This window comes from Phaethon lepturus, unplaced genomic scaffold (genome assembly GCF_000687285.1).
Source record: "Phaethon lepturus isolate BGI_N335 unplaced genomic scaffold, ASM68728v1 scaffold7326, whole genome shotgun sequence".
NCBI classification, from domain to species: Eukaryota; Metazoa; Chordata; class Aves; order Phaethontiformes; family Phaethontidae; genus Phaethon; species Phaethon lepturus.
This window is the reverse complement of record NW_010544271.1, coordinates 34,359-53,761: the sequence shown is the minus strand read 5'-3', so window position 1 is coordinate 53,761 and position 19,403 is coordinate 34,359. Positions and strand designations below refer to the sequence as shown.

The window sequence follows — 19,403 nt, the reverse complement described above, 5'->3', positions numbered from 1 at the left end:
CGGCATTCCAAAAGTAATATAGCAGCTCTTCTTCTGGAGTTCCAGTTACTGATCCTCTCTTCTTGCCGTCAGACCTGTAACAGTCTTCAAACAGCACCGCAGCGCAAAAGGCATCCATCTTCATCGCTTCTCTGGAAAGCTGCAGGTTCAGCGCCGCAAGTCGCAGCGGAGAACTGACCGGCACGTGGAACTCCAGCAAGCTGAAGGCGTTGAGCTTTCCCCGCTCAACAGAGGTCCGGGAGCAGGGCGCAGCCCTCACGCTCTGACCCTGCGGCAGCTCGGGGACACGTCGCACTCAAGCAGCGGTGCGAGGTGACACGCTGCTGGGGATGTGGTTTTGCTTAGAGAGGAGCTGTGCTTGCAGTCAAGCCCCCTTCAAGAAGTATCGTGGTGCGATTCCTGATCTAAACTACTGGGGAGGGAGGTTCATGGGAGTTTTCCCTCCTTTCCCTTTTCTCTTCTACAAAGGTGTCAGTCACAAGTCTTCCAGTTAGTAGTGTTGCATTTGCCAGCCAATTCTCCCCCCGCTCCCCACCCCGTCTGGGAAGAGCTTAAGCCTGTGGGTAGCCTCTGAAGCGCTTTGCTCAAGTGATGCCTCTAACACGGGACAGATTGGGAGGGAGTGGGGGAGGTATGCGATTTCCAAGAAGCTTTTAAATACTAATGCCCTTGCAATCTAAATTAGTCCATGACATAGAATGACTTTATAGTCTATGTCAATCTTGCAGTGTAAAATGACTGCTTTTGATACTATTTTCAAACTTAAGTTTTAGGAAGAAAAGGATAAGTCAGTTGGCTAAAGCAAATCTCATCGCACTTGCATTCTTACCGAGAGTTACAAAAAGCAAATGCACTTTAAGTTTTTAAACACTTATACATTTTTTTCTGCATTCAAGACAAACTTTCTGCCAAAAATGTCTTCGTGCAGTTACTTCACTCCTGCTTGCAATTCCCAGGCTAAACCATGCAAGAGGAAACCCTTTATTGACTGCTTTTGAAGTTACATTTCTCAGCATAAATGCTTTAATAATTGACTGAATAAAATGATGGGTAACCTCTATGGGAACAGTTCCATTACACAATGTGTTTTATGGTTTATTTGTGAATGTGTTACTCATTAATAACCTGTCTCAGAGGAAGTACTGGTGATTATCTTCACATATTGGAGCTCAACCTTGTAAGTTCTTGAAGGGACATCATTTATATTGTAATAATAATAATATTCTAAAATGTTTCCATTTTTTCAAACTATAAATTTAAGTGCTTGTACTCAGCAGCAGCATGAGAAAAATAATCTTAAAAAAAAAATTCCTAGATTCTGAGAATTTCTGAGCCAGAATTCTCTGAACATTGTATTTGTATACATACCTAAAGTATTAAGATAAGTGAAATTTCTTGTCGTCATTGAAAACCCCACAGCCTACTGTAGTGTAAAAACTTGGAAACTTCCACTGAGCATTCTGCCTATGATTTTTTTCTCAGCTTATATTTATTTTTATTATTCAGAGCTCCACCAAAAAACTCAACGAAGAACAAGCTTTCTAGAAACTGAATATCTACAAAGACCAATATATCAAACCCTTATTAACCCAGAACTGTTACTTCATTGCAACACATGGCTATGGAAGTCCTTAAGACATGATTTTTACATAATTCTGCTGTACACACAGTCAGAGCGTTCCTTTGTCCAATTAGTGGCAGTTAGTAAATCACAGCTTCTTCACAAGGTATTTCTCTTTTGCAACTTTAATTGAATTTAATTCCTAACACAAGGCACTTTGTCTTCAACAAATGTTATTAGGTCTTCATAAGTGAACCATTACGGTTTTACACTCCTCCATGAGGTTGTAGCAAGGTGTCAGTCTCTTCTCCCAAGTAACAAAAGCATTAGGACATGAGGAATCAGCCTCAAGTTGTGCCAAGGGAAGTTTAGATTGGATCTTAGGAAAAATTTCTTCACCAAAAGGGTTGTCAAGCATTGGAACAGGCTCGCCAGGGAAGTGATTGAGTCACCATCTCTGGAGGTATTTAAAAGATGTGTAGATGTGGTGCTTAGGATATGGTTTAAGTGGTGGACTTGGTAGTGCTAGGTTAATCGTTGGACTTGATGTTCTTAAGGGTCTTTTCCAACCTAAATGATTCTGTGATTCTATGTGTTTGCCACAGAAGACCTCTTCAGAAATTATTAAGACGTACATTTTTCAGCATATTAACGTGAGGAAACCTACATATTGAGAATAACATACTCAACCATAAGAAAACCCCAGCACACTTCTCTTCTAGCTGGAAGATGTCCTCCTACAACTGTAACAAGCAACCAATGCTGAACTTCTACATCCATTAAATACAGCAGGCCACAGTTTTCACTCAAGCAAATCTCACCTACATTCAATATATTGGATTCTTGAAACAGTTAAGGTTGATCATGTGTAAAGTGCAATGAACATTTTCCAAGTCAAATTACTCTCAAACGTTTGAGCTTAAGCTTTAACTAGTCACTCCTAGAACAAGATAAAAAGTGATGTGGTTAAGCAAGAAAAAGCTGTATTATCCAAGAACTGAGAGGCACTGCTTGTGTTAGTGTCTCTGGGATGTGACACACATTTTGAAGCCAGATCCCCTTACAGTGAAGAACACAGGACAGTAAAGCAGGGTTAGTTGTTTATTCACCTTTCGCCACACTACAGCATCCCACTTATCAGTCTTTCTGTTATTTCCATTGTTACCAATGTGAGAGGTAACATATATGTTACCTAACTTGCCTGGTAGCATGCATCCGTTGATTTCTAACAAATAAACATCTTCGAATTTATTAATCCCAGATTTCATTAAAAGTCTATTTTGGGACAGGCAAGCCAAATGTAAGGCTTGACCAACAATTCAATTATGACTAGATTGTTATCATGGGAAGACAGCATCTCATCATATATAGGAAAATCCACCTGCACACAGATTTACAAAACATTTGTGAATGAAACTCTGTCCTTGTTTCCCACTCTGGCACCTCAGCGACTCACACATGTAGCACAGCACAAGAGTCCCTCCCAAGCTCCCAGGGTATATGCATCAGCCCCTTCATACCTACAGCATAAGAGCCTGGGACCTAAAACTGTCACTATCTCCTGCGTCGCAATCCTAGGACACAGTCCCACTACTGACCCTGCAGCAGGGAGACCTGCCACAAGTGAGCCTAATGCACAGCGGGTGGAAAAAAAGACAACGAAGTAGCTGCAAATCTTCACAGCAAGTTACAAAATAGTAATAAATCAAACAGCAATTTTAAAACGTGTTCATCATAAAGCATAAAACTTAAAACAATGTTTCCAGTAGTATTAAGAGTTCTGCATGTGATCATCACTGGAGTGTACTTCTTTCAGCAGAGAAAGAACAAATAATTGTAATTTACTATGGGCTGCTGCTCATGTCAAATCATGCAGCTATATTACTGAGTCATACACAGCAGCAGCAAAATCAATCACTGCAGTCCCTTCGACAATTTTTGCCTACTGTTTGTCAAGGATAGCTGGTAGGATCAATATCCAACAGTATACACTAACACAAAACCTGGAGGCAAGACTTATCTAAGTAATCAGTGTGCTTTTGCTTTTGAAACTTCATGCCTATGTGTACTAAGAAAACAGTGACAGTTTTTCAGTTTGAAACTTGCTATTGAACCTAAGTTGGCTTCCATGTTCCACCATTACAGTAGGTTTCACACCAAACACTACCTCAATGCACGTTTCAGAATCGAAGTGAAAAATAGTAATTTCCTAGCATGAATTCAGTTTGCAAACAAATTTCCTACATACGCATACTTTATTCAGATGCGGTTAGAAAATCAAAGCTTTAATTTGAATTTTTACAATTAAATACAGTGGAAACCAGGTTATTGTGGCTATTGTAAGGTTCTTTATTTGCTCAAAATAATGCAAAATAAGTCAGTATGATGTGACAAGAACGTGCAAACAACTAGTGTTCATTCAGTATCAGTGTAGCTTCCTTGTTACATAAAATCAAATGGAAAGGGTTTTTTTGCTTGATCCTCACTTTGGAAGCAGCCCCCTTTCCCGCTGTTTTATCAAATTTGTTGTGTTACAATTTCTCTGGCTGAACAAATCTGCAGATGTCTGTAGATTAAGTAAAAAGGATTGGGTCTGAGCTACAACACAAATTTATATGTCATTGAGACTTTTCAGGCTGCTAACCCAAGCAGTCATTGAAAACAGCTGCCCTCAGGTATTTATTTAATTCCTAACATTTTGCTGCAGTAAAAAGCAAAAAAATAATTTCAGTAACAAAGTTAAGAGTATCCCTAGTTTTTAAACACTGAAAAGAAGATATCATAACACTGTGATTAAAAAGAACCCAAACCACAGAAAAAAAAAAATCATATTTTTGAAAGCTTTGCAGGAGCTAGCCTGGTACCCAGTGTATAAGAAAGGGCACAAACACATAATTTAAAAGAAATATAGAAGCCATTGAACTAACCTAAAAATGTTGATAAAAAGGCAAGGTGGTTGAATACAGCAGTCAGATCTCTTCAGACCGGTCCAACTCACTAAAATTCATCGTTCAGAGTAAATTATAGCACATTCATTTCACATGGTTCACCACACATCCTTTTCCTCCTACTTCAGCTAGGCAACAATGTTATTTTTCATCCACACTAATTGCAACCCTTAAGGACAACAGGGTTCTCTATGTGCAAGTGGAAAAAGTACAGCACAAATGAAAAAGAGATACAGCATGGACTAGCTTGGCACATGACCTGGCCTTGAGGAAATTAAAACAGTCTGTATGAACATAAAAGTGCTACCAGTGGTGTTGGTAATGTCCCCCTCCCAACAGATAATCACTTAGATTTTAATCTACTGAAAATATCTACTTTTTTTTTTTTTAGTATACAGTTCTTGAGTTGAGATCAAGTCCAATTTTTGCAGTATGGTAGCAGTTATCTGTGATAAAGCATATTCAGAATCACTATCAATTGCTTTTCTATACTGTTGTTACCTACAGACTTGTGATTACCTACAATTCCTAATTTTTCCATGCATGTTCTTGGCTTGTACTAAAAGTCTCTATTTAGTGTTTCAACCTAAAAGCTGAATTTGGAAATATCAAACTGCAATGCCATTTTATCCATATCCAGAATCCAAGTTAAAATATGCAGTGAGCGTTCACAGATGTTGTGTAGCCTTACATAGGCTAAACAGCAGGCTTTTCAATAGAAAATACATATCGCTAATAATGTCAAAGATCTTAAGTACTTCCATTGAAAACACTGAAATCTAAAGATCTTCAAAGTCACATAAGTTATGTAAAATAAACCATAATTTCTTAAGTGCAGTAAAAAAGTGTGAACCACTTCCAGAGCACTTGTGTATTTAGGAATTTGCTGTAAGTTCCAATAAATGATATGGCGGCTTATTTTAAAAAATAATGCAACTATTTAATAATTTTTTGAATTGGACAATAAGTCACAGATACTATTTAAAAAAAAAACACCAACAAAAAACATTTAAATTCTCTCTAGAGGAGATCAGTGCAGAAAAGATTGTGATATACAGCTGTTCCCTATGATGAAAGAGTTCAATTAATTTTCTAGCCTTCCCATCCTCCCTGCTCTGGGATGCTGTCAAGGGATCCCTGCTAAACGAAACACGCTGTGTAACAGTGCAGCGGAAACAAAGGATAATGAAGAATAACCATGGAATTGATACCAACGGGTACAGCATCATGCCTGACCGCTCTTTCCAACCTTCTTTGTGTAACCTCTGGTGTTACCTCTACGCATGCTCCCACCTACCTCCCCTCTCGCTCCTCCACAAACTGACACTGGCTTTCTGCACAACGCTGCTGCACATGCACACTGCAATGACCGTCTCTGAGGTAGGCTCACTGTGAGGTTTTCACTTGGGGTTTCAGTTGAAAGGCTTCAATTTCAGGGGGAAATCAGGCTTCATTTAGAACTTTTTTATTTGAACTTGTAAGTTTGCATTATCACTATTCCCACTTGTCTGCCCTAAATTTTGAAAGGAAAAAGGCACTTAAGGGTGTTGAAGCAAGCTCTGTCTGCAAGAAATTCACCTGCAGTGGTCTAGGAAACAGACCGTACCAGCTAATGCAGCCACGTACCTGCAGGAAGTCCCAGGACCTTCTGTACCTGTACCATTTCCCAACAGAGAAACAACTGCCAGTGGATCTTCTCAGTCCCCCACTCATTCAGCCTCTCTGGTAAATTCCCATCTCTGGCTATCCAATAGACGTACCCTTTGTCCTAGGGTTCTACTCCAGCTCAAGAGAACCATCCCAGCTCTGCTGCAGGAGGTACTCTCTGTGGTGGAAAGATTTTCTCTTAAAAAGATAATTTGCAGTCTTCCAAATGAAATTTTAATCTTCTTTTGACCCTGTTTTTGTAGTCCAAATATTTCTATGCTTTTCCTTTACAGTTCTTCCTTCAATGCCTACAGCCTGGCAAAGAAGAGTAGATCTCATGAGTAAACAAATACCTGGGAGAAAAACCAGAAGGAACCTTTCACAACACTGTATCTCCATAACTATCAGGAAACTTGCCGTTCCAATGTAGATATTTTTTCATTTTCCTATCGTCATGCTAGCAGACAGGTAACCAAAGCATGACCATATCATTAACTTCTTGTTTTCCAGGTAACAAAGACAGTAGGTACATATATGTGGACGGGGTGAGTTCATATTTGCAAAATTAAAATATTTTTTAATTGAATCATATGAAATGTCTGAAGATAGGCTGCCAAGGTAGAAATCCTAACACCGAAACTTTACCACAAATTTGAGTAGCGAATAACAGAAAGAAGTGTTTGTTCAATTAAACAAACGTTAAATGCGTTCAGGCATTAGTATCCCTAGGAAGTATTGTTCAGTCAACTCAAGTTCAAAGAATTTGAACTTCACATTTCCACTTCTTGTTGTATTTGTTTTAATCAAAATAAACCAGGTGAGTCTGTCAATGCCCATTGTTTTACACTTAAAGTTTCTTCAACTGTACTACACAATATCCTTCGGGGGTGGGGGGCCCCTGAGAATATTCCTCAAGAACAATCAACTTTTTACAGTTAAAATACACTTCTACATTGTGTTTGACTGGTTAAGGATCTAAAATAAATTCTGAAATTACTATAATAATTAGTATTTGCTACATATATTTGAATTTTTCTCTGCAGATAATTTCAGATAATTTTTGGTAAATATTTAAAGAATCAGATTTCAGTTAACAGTCATCCAATTATTACTATATTGTACCTAAAAAGAACTGAACTGTTGTAATTAAGTTTATATAGTGTTCCTTGGCACGATTGTTTCTTTCTATGTGAAAAACAAACAAAAAACAAACACCACCCAAAGCACTGATATGTATATATCATACATTTGTTAAATTTAGCACAGCTCTTGCCCGTGGACTGGCATTCAGAGAAGATATGACACTGAACTGCCACTTTTAATTGATGTTTATTAGAATCCTGTGCAGCATCTCTTCCTTTTATGTTATGACTTGTGAATGGGGCTGGTACCAATGATTTAGCAAAGCAAGCACTTCATACTAGAGCCGCTTATGATTAGCATTGCCCAATTATTGGTACTAACTCATTTATTAACTCCTAAAGAAACAGAAGAATATGTGAATGCTGCTGCTATTTCAGGATTTTGAGGGGAAAAAAATAATCTTGAAAGTAGATTCAAATCAAAGGTCTATATATTATAGTTTGCACAACCAATTCAAAGATGATGGTATTTCTTCAGGTTATGCCATTAAGAAATGTACATGACACAAATAACTGAACCTCTTTCAAACAATGTGACTTTTTTCTCCCCATTGACTTCAGAAAAGGAAGACAGTCCCCAAATTACTGAAAAATTCTCTATCAATGTGTCTCTGAATTGTTCTAGACACATCAGGGTACACATCTAATAAGTATAGATATTTTAATCCAGTTGTGAATTCTTCTTAGACACTTTCACTCCGAAATGGTTTTAAAAGCAAGTACAACGGATAGGGAATACCGGTAGATTCACAGAGAGATATGTATAAACCTGACATATATTGAAATAACAGAAAGGTTGCCAGTTAGGTTACTTGCAACCGCCAAAATCTACTTGAACAGCAGTCTTAAAACTGATCAAAGACTTCTTTATTCCCATTGTTGCTGCTTTTTGAAACTACGAGCAATGACAAAAGGCAGAATATAACTACTTATGCCATTTAGTACTTCCTGAATAGAGAGTGCTTATCTCCACAAGTATCAAAACAGAAATTTACTTTTTAAATTCTGTGACGGATAAGCCATATTTGCCGTGAAGAGCTTATTATTCCCCAATGAGCCATGTGCTGGTGTATATTTAAAGTTTACCACCATTTGCAAGTAGGAAAAAAACAAGTATTAGCAAGTATTGCCCCCCACACAATTACTTGTCAGAACAAATTTCAATATTCAAATTTATTATTTTGAAAAAGTTATTTTCATGCAGAAGAAATAGTTATCAGTTTTGAGTATGTCACAGAGTATGTCTACAAGAAGCACTGACAGAATGGCATCAAATACTTCCAAGTCTCAGATTTGTAACTCCAGTGGTGGAATGGGAGCAACAAAAGGGCTTTGGGCTGGGATTTGGGGAAGGGACCCAGAAGACATGAAGGCTGGATAAATACATCTCAGGTCTTCTTATCAGGCTAATATGCAGGGGCTTCTACCCCCTCTTCTGTGAAAACAAGCTAAACGTAAATTTTACAAATTTTCCATTAGAAAGTCAGTAATGTTCAGGTATTTTATGATCAATGGGTATGAAAGAGTTCATTCAGGATGTATTGACAAATTTTTTAAAGTGTTAAAGTTTCTGATCATGTCTCAGCCAAGAAGCAAGCAGGACATTATGGCTGTCTGAAAGATTGCTATCAGCATAGGTAGTGATCTCAGTTCAGTTCACAAGGCTCAGTCACATGGTAAAAATGCGTTCCCAGCTGCCTGAGCATAAATCTCCACCAGCAGCTTTGGCACAAAGGGAAACGTGGCCACCCTGGCAGCAACCCTTCTAACCGATTGTTTAAGCACAAAGTGCAGGAGAGTGGGCACTAGTGAAATTAAATTGCTGCTCTTTAGTTTTGAAAGTATCTTATGCATTTGGGTTTGCCTTTGGCATGACGCTCATGAAGGAATACAAGACACGCATATTTTGAGAACGTCAGAAAAAGTAGTACCAATATTAAAATATGCTGCAGATGACTAAATGGACATCGGACACCTATGAAAATGATTTCAAAACACATATGGAAACTCTATTAGATTCTTATTTGCTAAAACAGTAATTTGTTACTCTTGGGGCAAATAGATAAGAATATACAAACATTCATGGCTTTAGGTATTCCATTTCATTTAGGAGGTACCTGTTCAGACTGCCAATTGAATAAATGAGGCAAGGCAAGGCATAGCAGAAAAGTTTCCCAACATTCTTTGTGGACTTTTGTTACTGGTTATATTGTCCACGTACAGTTCTAGAGTATGACTCACATAATGGACAGAAATTCATTAAGTGATAACATCTTGAAGAAAGTCCTTATCCCATTAAGAGAGTAATCTTTTGACCTTATGTAGAAATTTATATCTGCTTCTAGTAATGGCAATGTCAAAACTGTATCTTTGCAATGAGTATATTTTGATAATTAATGCCAGCACGATCAGACAACAAAGTGAATTTCATTTGCTGATTATAATGCATACTGTGTTTTTAATGCTTTATATTTATCTTATATTTTTATATATATATTCATATACATCCAAGCTTGCTGTGCAGCTTGCCTAATACCACATACAAAGTACATACAACATACAAAGCACATGTATCCTTTAGTAACTCTTTATGAGGCTGACAAAAAAACCCTAATTACCAAGAAACTCTGCAGTATGAAAAGACGCATGCCCTTTATTTTATGGTTAAGGGTCATCCATCCAGCAGTCATGGCAGGTAGAAAATAAGTCCCAACATGTACGTTCTCCTTGGATGTTAGTCTCAAACTGAATCCACAAAAGCTCAGAGGCTTGGACTATACACAAGTATACCATGGCATTTACAAAGTTTTAGCAATGTACTCATGTCATAAACAGCACAAAAGTTGTAGTAATCAGAATTTTCCATTTGTGCATGAAATCCAGTTATCATAAAGTTCAATAAATGCAATGACTCTTTGAAGAGTGGCAGAAAGAGGATTAATGATCCACAACAACACTTGGATTCTGCAGAAGACATGCTTTTTGCTCAGGGATGTGTTCATTGTCATACCTATGAAAGTGAGGGGCTGATAACAGAAGAAAATACTTTTTACCCTTGTAGTCATCTCCAAGTTACTACCTTGATTTGCCACACCCTTAATTCCCTGGCAAGGTGCAGACTTATTTTGTTCTACAGACACCAGCACAGAGTCTGGTCTCTGCAAAATTCTTGAATAGAAATCACTAGGTACAGCTATCCCCAGAGACAATTCTAATATACAAAAAGGTGGCAAACAACATTCACCAACTAATCGACATACTGACGGTTGCTTCATAAACAATCCATCTTACTACATTTGTACATTAGCTTTTGAAAAGAACACCACTAGGCATTACTTGAAAGTGCTCAAAATAATCACAATATATGATTTTTTACCTTTTGCATTAACTCTGAATAAGGACTCAAACTTCTCTAATTGATCTTGATACCTACTGATTTTCTACCACGTTAACATGCATATTATTCATGGAGGTATTTAAAACCCTTTGTTTTACAGAAGCATGGATAATGATGTTATGTCTTTAGGTGAATTATCTCTCCTGCCTTTCTGTGCCTACACAGGAAAGAACTGTGTCCGAGTTAATTGACTGGATTCCCTTTCCAGGAATATGGAGAAAAAAAAAAGATATTTTGTTTCCAGTTACTGCTCATGCATGTCATCCTGAGATAGGTATCTAAAACATGGTAGAAGAATCCTGCTCTAAAGCATGCACTTATCTCCACTAACTACAGAAGAAGTGCCGGTGACAAGCTGATCTATACACATGTACACTGTAGACACTTACAGTTAGACAAAATGAAGGTCATTTTTAGTAATTAAATGTTTTCTTAGAAATACACAATCTTATGACTTTAAATAACCTTGCTTATTTCTGTGCAAGAGGCATTCCTTAAAAATGCAATGCAATATTTCCAATATACAATCATATATAGTTGCTGTGTATATAATATCATAAGATATTTTCTTTTTAATAAAAAAATATTTTCTTACCATGGCAGGAGCCATCCACTTCTTCATATCCCACGCTGCAAATGCATCGTCCTAGAGGCACAAGCCAATCCCCATCTGCTCCACAATACAATTTTGGAGTATCACGTTCCTCAGCGCTCTTCACACAGGACCCCCGTACTTCCACTAAAGAGGAAGAATCAACCCTTGGAATAGTATCAGGAAACATAGCCAAGTTACGGACCGTGAAAGGGCACTTTTTGTAATAAACGCGGACTGAGACCAAAGCAATGCATGCTCCAATGTCCTGAAAAGCAAGATAAAATCCTTTCTTGTTTATTGGCCCAACCTCACGAACTTCGGTGTTGAGTTTAAGAATGCGGTCACCCAAGTCCATCTGGGTAAAGCTCTCATCAGCTGCAATAGTATCAATTTTAGTGTACTGGTTTGGTTTGAATTTTACTCCATGAGACTCATCTGACTCCATGTAGTAGAGATTGAAAGTTTCCTTGCAGGTTCCCAGTACCCATGGAATACTGTTGCAGTCCCTCAGGGTAAACTTCATTTCCACGTAAATTTTCTGTGCAGCATCACGGGAGATCCAGTTTGTTCGAAGCCAGTTGTTTTGGTTTGGTTCCATCACATTACACACCTGGTAAGTATGAATGGGACGATTGTGTTCATCCATTTCAGTTATAGCATCCCACTGAAAAGAAAATAAAATTGTTTAAAAACTAAGAAAAGTATTTATTACACGTATGCATATACACAGAGCCCACATATACACATGCGTGCACCCCATGTATGCACACCTATGGCTTAACTAATAAGTATTTACTTAAAGTTTAGTGGAAAGACAGTAGTTAGAAGCAGATACCAACTACAGAATGGTACAAAACCCTATGATAAATTGCTATTAAAAAAAAAATTAAAAACCAATGTGGCTAAATAGAAGAGGGAAATCCTGGCCATGTTTATATTAGCAAATTTAGTAAGTCCGAGAACATTTCTGGGCATGTCATTCAAGCATCTGTGCTGAAAAAAATTGCTATAACAGTCCTGTTTGGCATGCTGGTGGGCTGGCGCTCCGGCAATTCCTCCAAGCAACTCCCATAGCTCAGGCACACAGCACTGGCCGGGCACCTGCAAGAGTGGGCAGCTGGGAAACAGCCCCTCTGGTTTGGTGGGCCTGCGGTGATTGTTGTGGGTTGTGCTGGTTTACACAATTGCCCTAGAAACATTTAACTGTATATACAGAGATGTTACATTTCTGGCTCCACAGGGTCTGGATTACCGTTATTTCTGCTAACAAAAAAACCCCAAACAAAAAAACTCCACAAACCTTGTCACAGGCATGATGCCATCGTTGCCTTTATAAATTCTCTTTCTTATAGTTCAAAGGTGGCGGAGGAATTTTTTTCCTCTCCCCCCACTGAGGTTTTACATTATATCAACTTCACTAAAATGTTCTCAAATGCTGGTGGAAATCCCTGCAGAGAGGCTCTGAAAAAATCATGAATCTTTGAAAAATTATCCATGTGCTACATATGAAATGCTTATCAAATGCCTAACTTACTACATACTCTGCTACTCTAGATTACCAACATCCCCAAAATAGCTTCAGTATAATTGAGTCAACTTTCTACAAAGCATGTGAAACAAGGATCTAAAACAATTATAAGGTTTTAGCATGTGTAAACAACTAAGTTTTGCAGATTTCTTAATATATAGAAGGTTATTGATTACATGATTAGTTTAACTTTAGTATAGAATTCTTTAGCTTCATAACCGTGTGATTATGTTTAATGGCCTACTCTCATAGTCCTTAGGCTGTATTTGCCTCAATGCTGACATTGTACCTATGTGTAAACGGTCAATCACGAGGAAAGCAGGCCTCATGAAGATTAAAACAAAGAAGAGTTAAGAGCAAGGACTGAAAGATTAAAGAGAACAGAGAAGTTATCTTAACCCTGAGCATAGAGACAGACTGGCAGGAGTGCTCAAACAAGGATGATAAGAGGGAACCTCTTCGCTGGACAACTGAAGGGGCAAACATCCACGGAGGAGAAATTATCCTCAAGAGAGACCCGTGACCATGACAGGGAAAAAGGAGTAGGGGGCTGACTCCCCAAACGACCACCGACGACGACCTGAGACCCCCATGCATGCGTAGTGTAGTTTTGCAACGCCAGCATTACGTAAATGTAGTAGATCAGCAAGGAGGTGGTGTTTTCCTGGAAAATGTGTGAATATTCATGTCTTTAAGGTATATAAAGGATGAATCTTTGTTTCAGCGCATGCATGTCAGAAGGAGATATCCCCCATGCGTCTGGCGCTGCAATAAAGATGTCTGCTTAATAACACTTTGATGTTATTGAGTTTAAATTTCTTTGACTTTTTTGAATCACACGCCTAATATCAATATAGCGCTAGGTAGAGATGTTTTCTGCAGAAAACACAGAACCAATTATAGTTCTGTATCCAAAAATATTGTGTCCCACCCAAAGTTTTAGCATGGCTTTTAGACGTGCTGTTGTGTTATGGCACTGACATATCAAATAAACAAAAAGCCTGTTCATAACTATCACTCAAAATGCCAGACTACACCGTTTTAATCCTACGCAACATCAAAATATACATTATTTGTGTTCATGGTTTAGCATACTTGGAGTAGTTTTATTATGAACACACATCTAGTTAAAATTATTTGCCCACAAAAAAGATGCATAAGCTTAAAATTGAGAAAGCAGAAGTTGAAAAGTTCATGGAGTATTTTCACTCTTACCAACTTTCTCAAGTTTTGCATTTACTTTGGTTAAATTCACCGTATGGCATTTTAAAAGTTTGTATTTATTATATACAGGTGTACACACATAACATGCCAAAGCACACATTCAAATTATGCACAATATGTAATTCTGAGTACAAAAACAAGATAATGGACCTTACACATCATTGTTCAAACATAAATTCAAATTCTCTTAGCCCCATGATACATCAGCCCCAAACATTTTTCTGCTCTATTACACATAGTATCAATATTTTCAAAATTAAATTTACATTCCTAAAGATGCATTTTGACTACTTGAACAGCTGAATATTCATACTGCCTACTTACTTTGCTAGTACAAAGAAGGTATGGTTGGCCTGTGGCCTGGTGGATTGAGAAAATGTAGGAAGTGCAAGTACAGTTTACCATTTTTAAGAAATAAAAAATTATATATATATAACCCTTTAGAAACATCATCTTCTGTGAAAGAGGAAGGTATTATTTAAGATCTAGATCCTCATTTTCAGAAAAATTCCCAGATATCAGGTGACTCAAACCCCTGTGAACATGTAGAAAACTAGCTGGTTTTACTTTGAGTTTCAAGAACAAATAATGTCACAATATGGAAGTGGGGAACATGCACATCTCCAAGACCTTTCACACAATCTTTATATAAAAAGAAAACAACATAGCACAAAACCACACAACAACAACATGGAGGGGGGGAAAGGGGGAGAGAGAGTTCATGTTCTTCTTTAGGAGTGAACTGATCCATCATGGTGGACGCAGCAGAGGGAGAAAAAAAGAACCAAACCAAAACCAAAAACAAAGCAAAACAGAAAAACCAAACTTGTTGCTCTATTAGCCTGAAAACTTTGACTTTTAAATGGTGGCTGGAATTCGTGTGGCAAAAGGAATCCCAACCCGAGGTGCAATCAGAAGACTGGGATTCCGGGTCACTGCAGCACGCACCTGGGAGCTACGCAGAGAAACAGCGTACATGAAGGCCTTTACAGGCCATCACTTTCCTACCACAACGAGAATGATAACCTCACCTGAAGGTCCTGTGCTAAGAATTACAAAACATACTTCTTACATGATAGCCAGACAATGGCAAATAATCTGCTGACTTTTAAGAGATTCTTACATGGCCAGGGGCTTGGTTTTTTTTTGTTATGGTATGCATCCAGAAGGGATGAAGCTGCTACCTCAGCATTCATGGCAAGCCCAGAACAAATTCCAAGTTGGTTGAAATTGTATGATGGAGAACTAGTTAGCTCCGGGCTTCTCATGCCATTGCCCCCAAATTGGTTTCCGAACTATGTTTAAAGCCTATTCTGTGGCAAGGAATATAACAACTCACATTGATTAAAATCCATGGCTTCAAGCCTTAAAACCTCACGAGAAGAGGCCCTTTAAAAACAAAACAGAGAAGTCTCTCAGCCACTGACCCTTGCTTTGACTACCAGACCTGTTACATAAGCCATCGACATAGCCACCTTTTTCTTCATATATAAAACACATTTAAACATTATTACAAAAATGTAACTGCAATGTAGGTTTAGAAAAAACAAACAGAAGCACAAAAGGTTTTCTGCATTGTGTATATCAAACCACATTAAAAGGAGGATGTGGTATAAGAGCCAGAGAGACCTCTTACCAAAACCCAAACAAAATCAGCATAAAAGACTACTGGATGGGATGGCAATGTAGTTCTTAAAATGCAGAGCAGTCTTCAGAACCAAAGTAAACTAGTTTAAAGCAAAAAAGCTTCAATATACTACTGCCTCTCTAAAAATATATGAAAAAAAATACAACTCCTACTGTGAGATTCTCTTCAGAAATATTTATATATTCACTTTGAATCAATATCTCCATTTGAACTTAGATATTAAAGCTCTGAAGTTCACTGTTGTGTAGTTAATAATATAAATATATTAATTCTGTAGGAAAGTAGAGGCTCAGTACCTCAATAACTGGTTTAAAAGCATAAAGCAAGATGGATTCATCAAGCATGGACAGTGTTTTAGTTCATTCAAAGTGGACCTTGCATACTTCATGCCTGTGCCTTTGCATACTTCATGCCATTGTGCTCCTAGATAGCCTGCTGACAATTCCCAATTTATAAGAATCCATGCATAGGGCAAGAAAAACATTTAAAAGGCATTTGCAAAAACATGTAACAAAGGTAGTAGTCTAATCATCATAGAAATAAAACGTTCTCAAACATCTAATGTTTCAAACTAGCCATTGTACTGAGACACGTTCTATAAAGGTATGCTTATAAATACAGTGTGAGTTTGCTGGCATGTGCTCTTAATTACTAGTCCTGAATATTGGAGCGCAAATGAGGTGAATTCCACCACCCTAAAATGTCAATGTAATTTATTGAAAAGTCTAACAGAACTTTATCTGTGATAATCTCTGACAAGGACACATTCTTCCTGGGTGAAATACAATCTGCTTTTAATTTTACACAAGTGTTGCGTTCTTCTGATGAAAACAACCAGAAGGTATTACACAATAGTTAAAGTCAGTGCAGACAACAAAAAGCCAACTTATCAAATACATACTGGTGCTCTTTGGGATGTGTTTCATATCATAGCTCCTAATTAATCAAGCTAAAAGCATTTATAAACATTTTAGTTGTGCAAAACTATTCTTAATTTAAACCTTGAAAGCCAACAAACAGAAGCATCTCATTTGCGATGTCTGCACGAGAACGTGGTAGCTCCCCCCAGAATACCTAACTCGACATGCACAAAAGCTGGCAGAAGCTGTCTGGTCTAGACAAGCCGACAGTTCAGACTTCATTCAAATGGAGCCTCTTAGAATCCCAATGCGCTGCATTACTTTCACAAAATTTTTAATATGTTCTTTTATAATGAAGCAAACCTCTGATAATTTTGATGGAAGCAGCAGCAGCATAAAGCTTTTTTTTTTTTTTTACAACTGGAGTTCCAGGATTTATGAAGAAGAAATGTCAAAAACACGGTTTGGAGGAAAGACTTCAAAATTCTATTTTAACATTGTAATCAACAGCAGCGCAGATAAGACATTATATTTTACTTTCACACGTGGCAAAAAGGAGGAGTAAATGTCACTAAAATAAAAGAACACGGAATTTGAAGATTGGTAGAGAGAAGATTAAGATTACTCATCACATTCAAGTACAAAATATGAGATTAGGCTACAAACCACACAGATTTTAGTTAGATAAAAATCTCAGCTGTTTTCATATTGCTACAAACTACTTTACAACTATTCTGTTTCATTTTTAGAACTTTGTTAATATTTAACAGCTGTACCGTGAACACTATAAAGAGCAAATTAGCTAATTTCAATCTTGTACTAACTATATATAACACCAAAAATCTATTTTTCATGTTCCCTGCTTTTTAGTTACTCTTAAACTAAACACTACAGATTTACAAAATCAGCAAGAGCTATTTATTACAATTCAGTAGGTTGTATCACCAAAGGCTGTATGAACATTACAAAACGAGAGACTGCATTTCACATATTTTATGCTATTTTTAAACATGTTACTGCCTAATAAGAAAGTGTCTTAGTGATACCAATCTACAGAAAAATAAACACAGTGGACCAGTTTCAGCCTGATGGAAGCAGTCTACTTCCCTGAAGACACCAGAGTTATTTCAACAAGTTCTGTATCTTGTCTCTTATTTCTTTAAACTACAGTCAGCCTCTTAAGCGAGGCCTTACTGAGGTCAGATCGTGCTGCTTAAAAGAAAAGAGATGTTAAATTGATGATTGGCATCATTTGTCCAGTACTAGCCATACACATTGGATTTATGGGATAGTAATGTTCTGCACTGCAGAACAGAAAGGACCGAGGACATTAGCTCAGTCTGCTGTCAACTCCCAGCCCTCTGTAGTGGCACTGTAAAAGCTGCACGTTCCCACATCACCCCTACGGCTCCTGTTCGACTTCCAGTCCCAGGTGCTGCCCACGGGCAGCAGAGCGCAGTCATGGCACTGCACCAGAGCTGGGAATAGCGCATCTTTCCCCACATGAAGACCCATCCTGCAGGGTTTTTTCCACTTGTCACTTGAGCCTCTCATTTCCCACGTTAGGGATCTCTGTTGTGCCATTTGCTTGGAGACAAGGCCAAGCAGATTCTCACTGCACAGCAGCAGCCCTATTTGGGCTTAAGAATTATTTTGCTTGTATGTCAAACTCTGCTGTAAGAAGCTTTTCCAGTTAATAGGGGTAGTTACATCAAGCAGTTGAAAATGTCTATTTTATAATGTGCTGCTATCCAGACAACTTCATAGAACACTTTGGGTTGGAAGGGACCTTTAAAGGCCATCTAGTCCAACCCCCCTGCAGTGAGCAGGGACATCTGCAACTAGATCAGGTTGCTCAGAGCCCCGTCCAGCCTGACCTTGAATGTTTCCAGGGATGGGGCATCTACCACCTCTTGGGGCAATCTGTTCTAGTGTTCCACCACCCTCATTGTGAAACATTTCTTCCTTAGATCTAGTCTAATACTACCCTCTTTTAGTTTAAAACCATAACCCGTAGACATACAGTATGTCTACCATTACCCATAGACATAAAACCAATACCATAGACAAGGTTTTATCACTAAAGGTCCTGCTAAAAGTTTTGTCCCCACCTGTCCTGATTTTGGCTGGGATAGAGTTAATTTTCTTCATAGTAGCTAGTATGAGGCTATGTTTTGGCTGAAAACAGTGTTGATAATACAGGGATGTTGTCGTTACCGCTGAGCAGTGCTTACACAGAGTCAAGGCCTTTTCTGCTTCTCATACCACCCCACCAGCAAGGAGGCTGGGGGTGCACAAGAAGTTGGGAGGGGACACAGCTGGGACAGCTGACCCCAACTGACCAAAGGGATATTCCATATCATATGACATCATGTTCAACAATAAAATCTAAGGGAAGAAGGAAGGGAGGGACGTTCAGAGTTATGGTGTTTTGTCTTCCCAAGTCAGTGTTACAAGTGATGGAGCCCTACTTTCCCGGACCTGCCTGCCCATGGGAAGTGGTGAATGAATCCCTTGTTTTGCTTTCCTTGCATGCACGGCTCTTGCTTTATTTACTAAAGTGGCTTTTGCTTCATCTATTAAACTGTCTTTATCTCAACCTATGGGTTTTCTCACTTTTACTCTTCCGATTCTCTCCCTCATCCTGCTGAGGGGGAAATAAGCAAGCAGCTGTGTGGTGCTTAGTTCCCACTGGGGTTAAGCCATGACACTGTATTTCTTATAAGCCCCCTTGAAGAACTGAAAAGCTGCAATAAGGTCTCCCCTGAGCCTTCTCTGCTCCGGGCGGAACAACCCCAACTCTCTCAGCCTGTCCTCATAGGAGAGGCGCTCCAGCCCTCTGATCAGTTTTGT

The 19,403-nt window shown here is 38.4% G+C and overlaps 1 protein-coding gene across 1 annotated transcript in view; it reads right to left on the bottom strand.

The window, feature by feature from the left end:
* The window catches only part of LOC104621992 (ephrin type-A receptor 6-like), a 170,830-nt gene that overhangs the window by 133,949 nt on the left and 17,478 nt on the right, over positions 1 to 19,403 (bottom strand). The window contains exon 3 of the mRNA XM_010288632.1: positions 11,291 to 11,954. Coding sequence (XP_010286934.1) covers positions 11,291 to 11,954 — 664 coding nt within the window. The remainder of the gene's footprint in view (positions 1 to 11,290; positions 11,955 to 19,403) is intronic.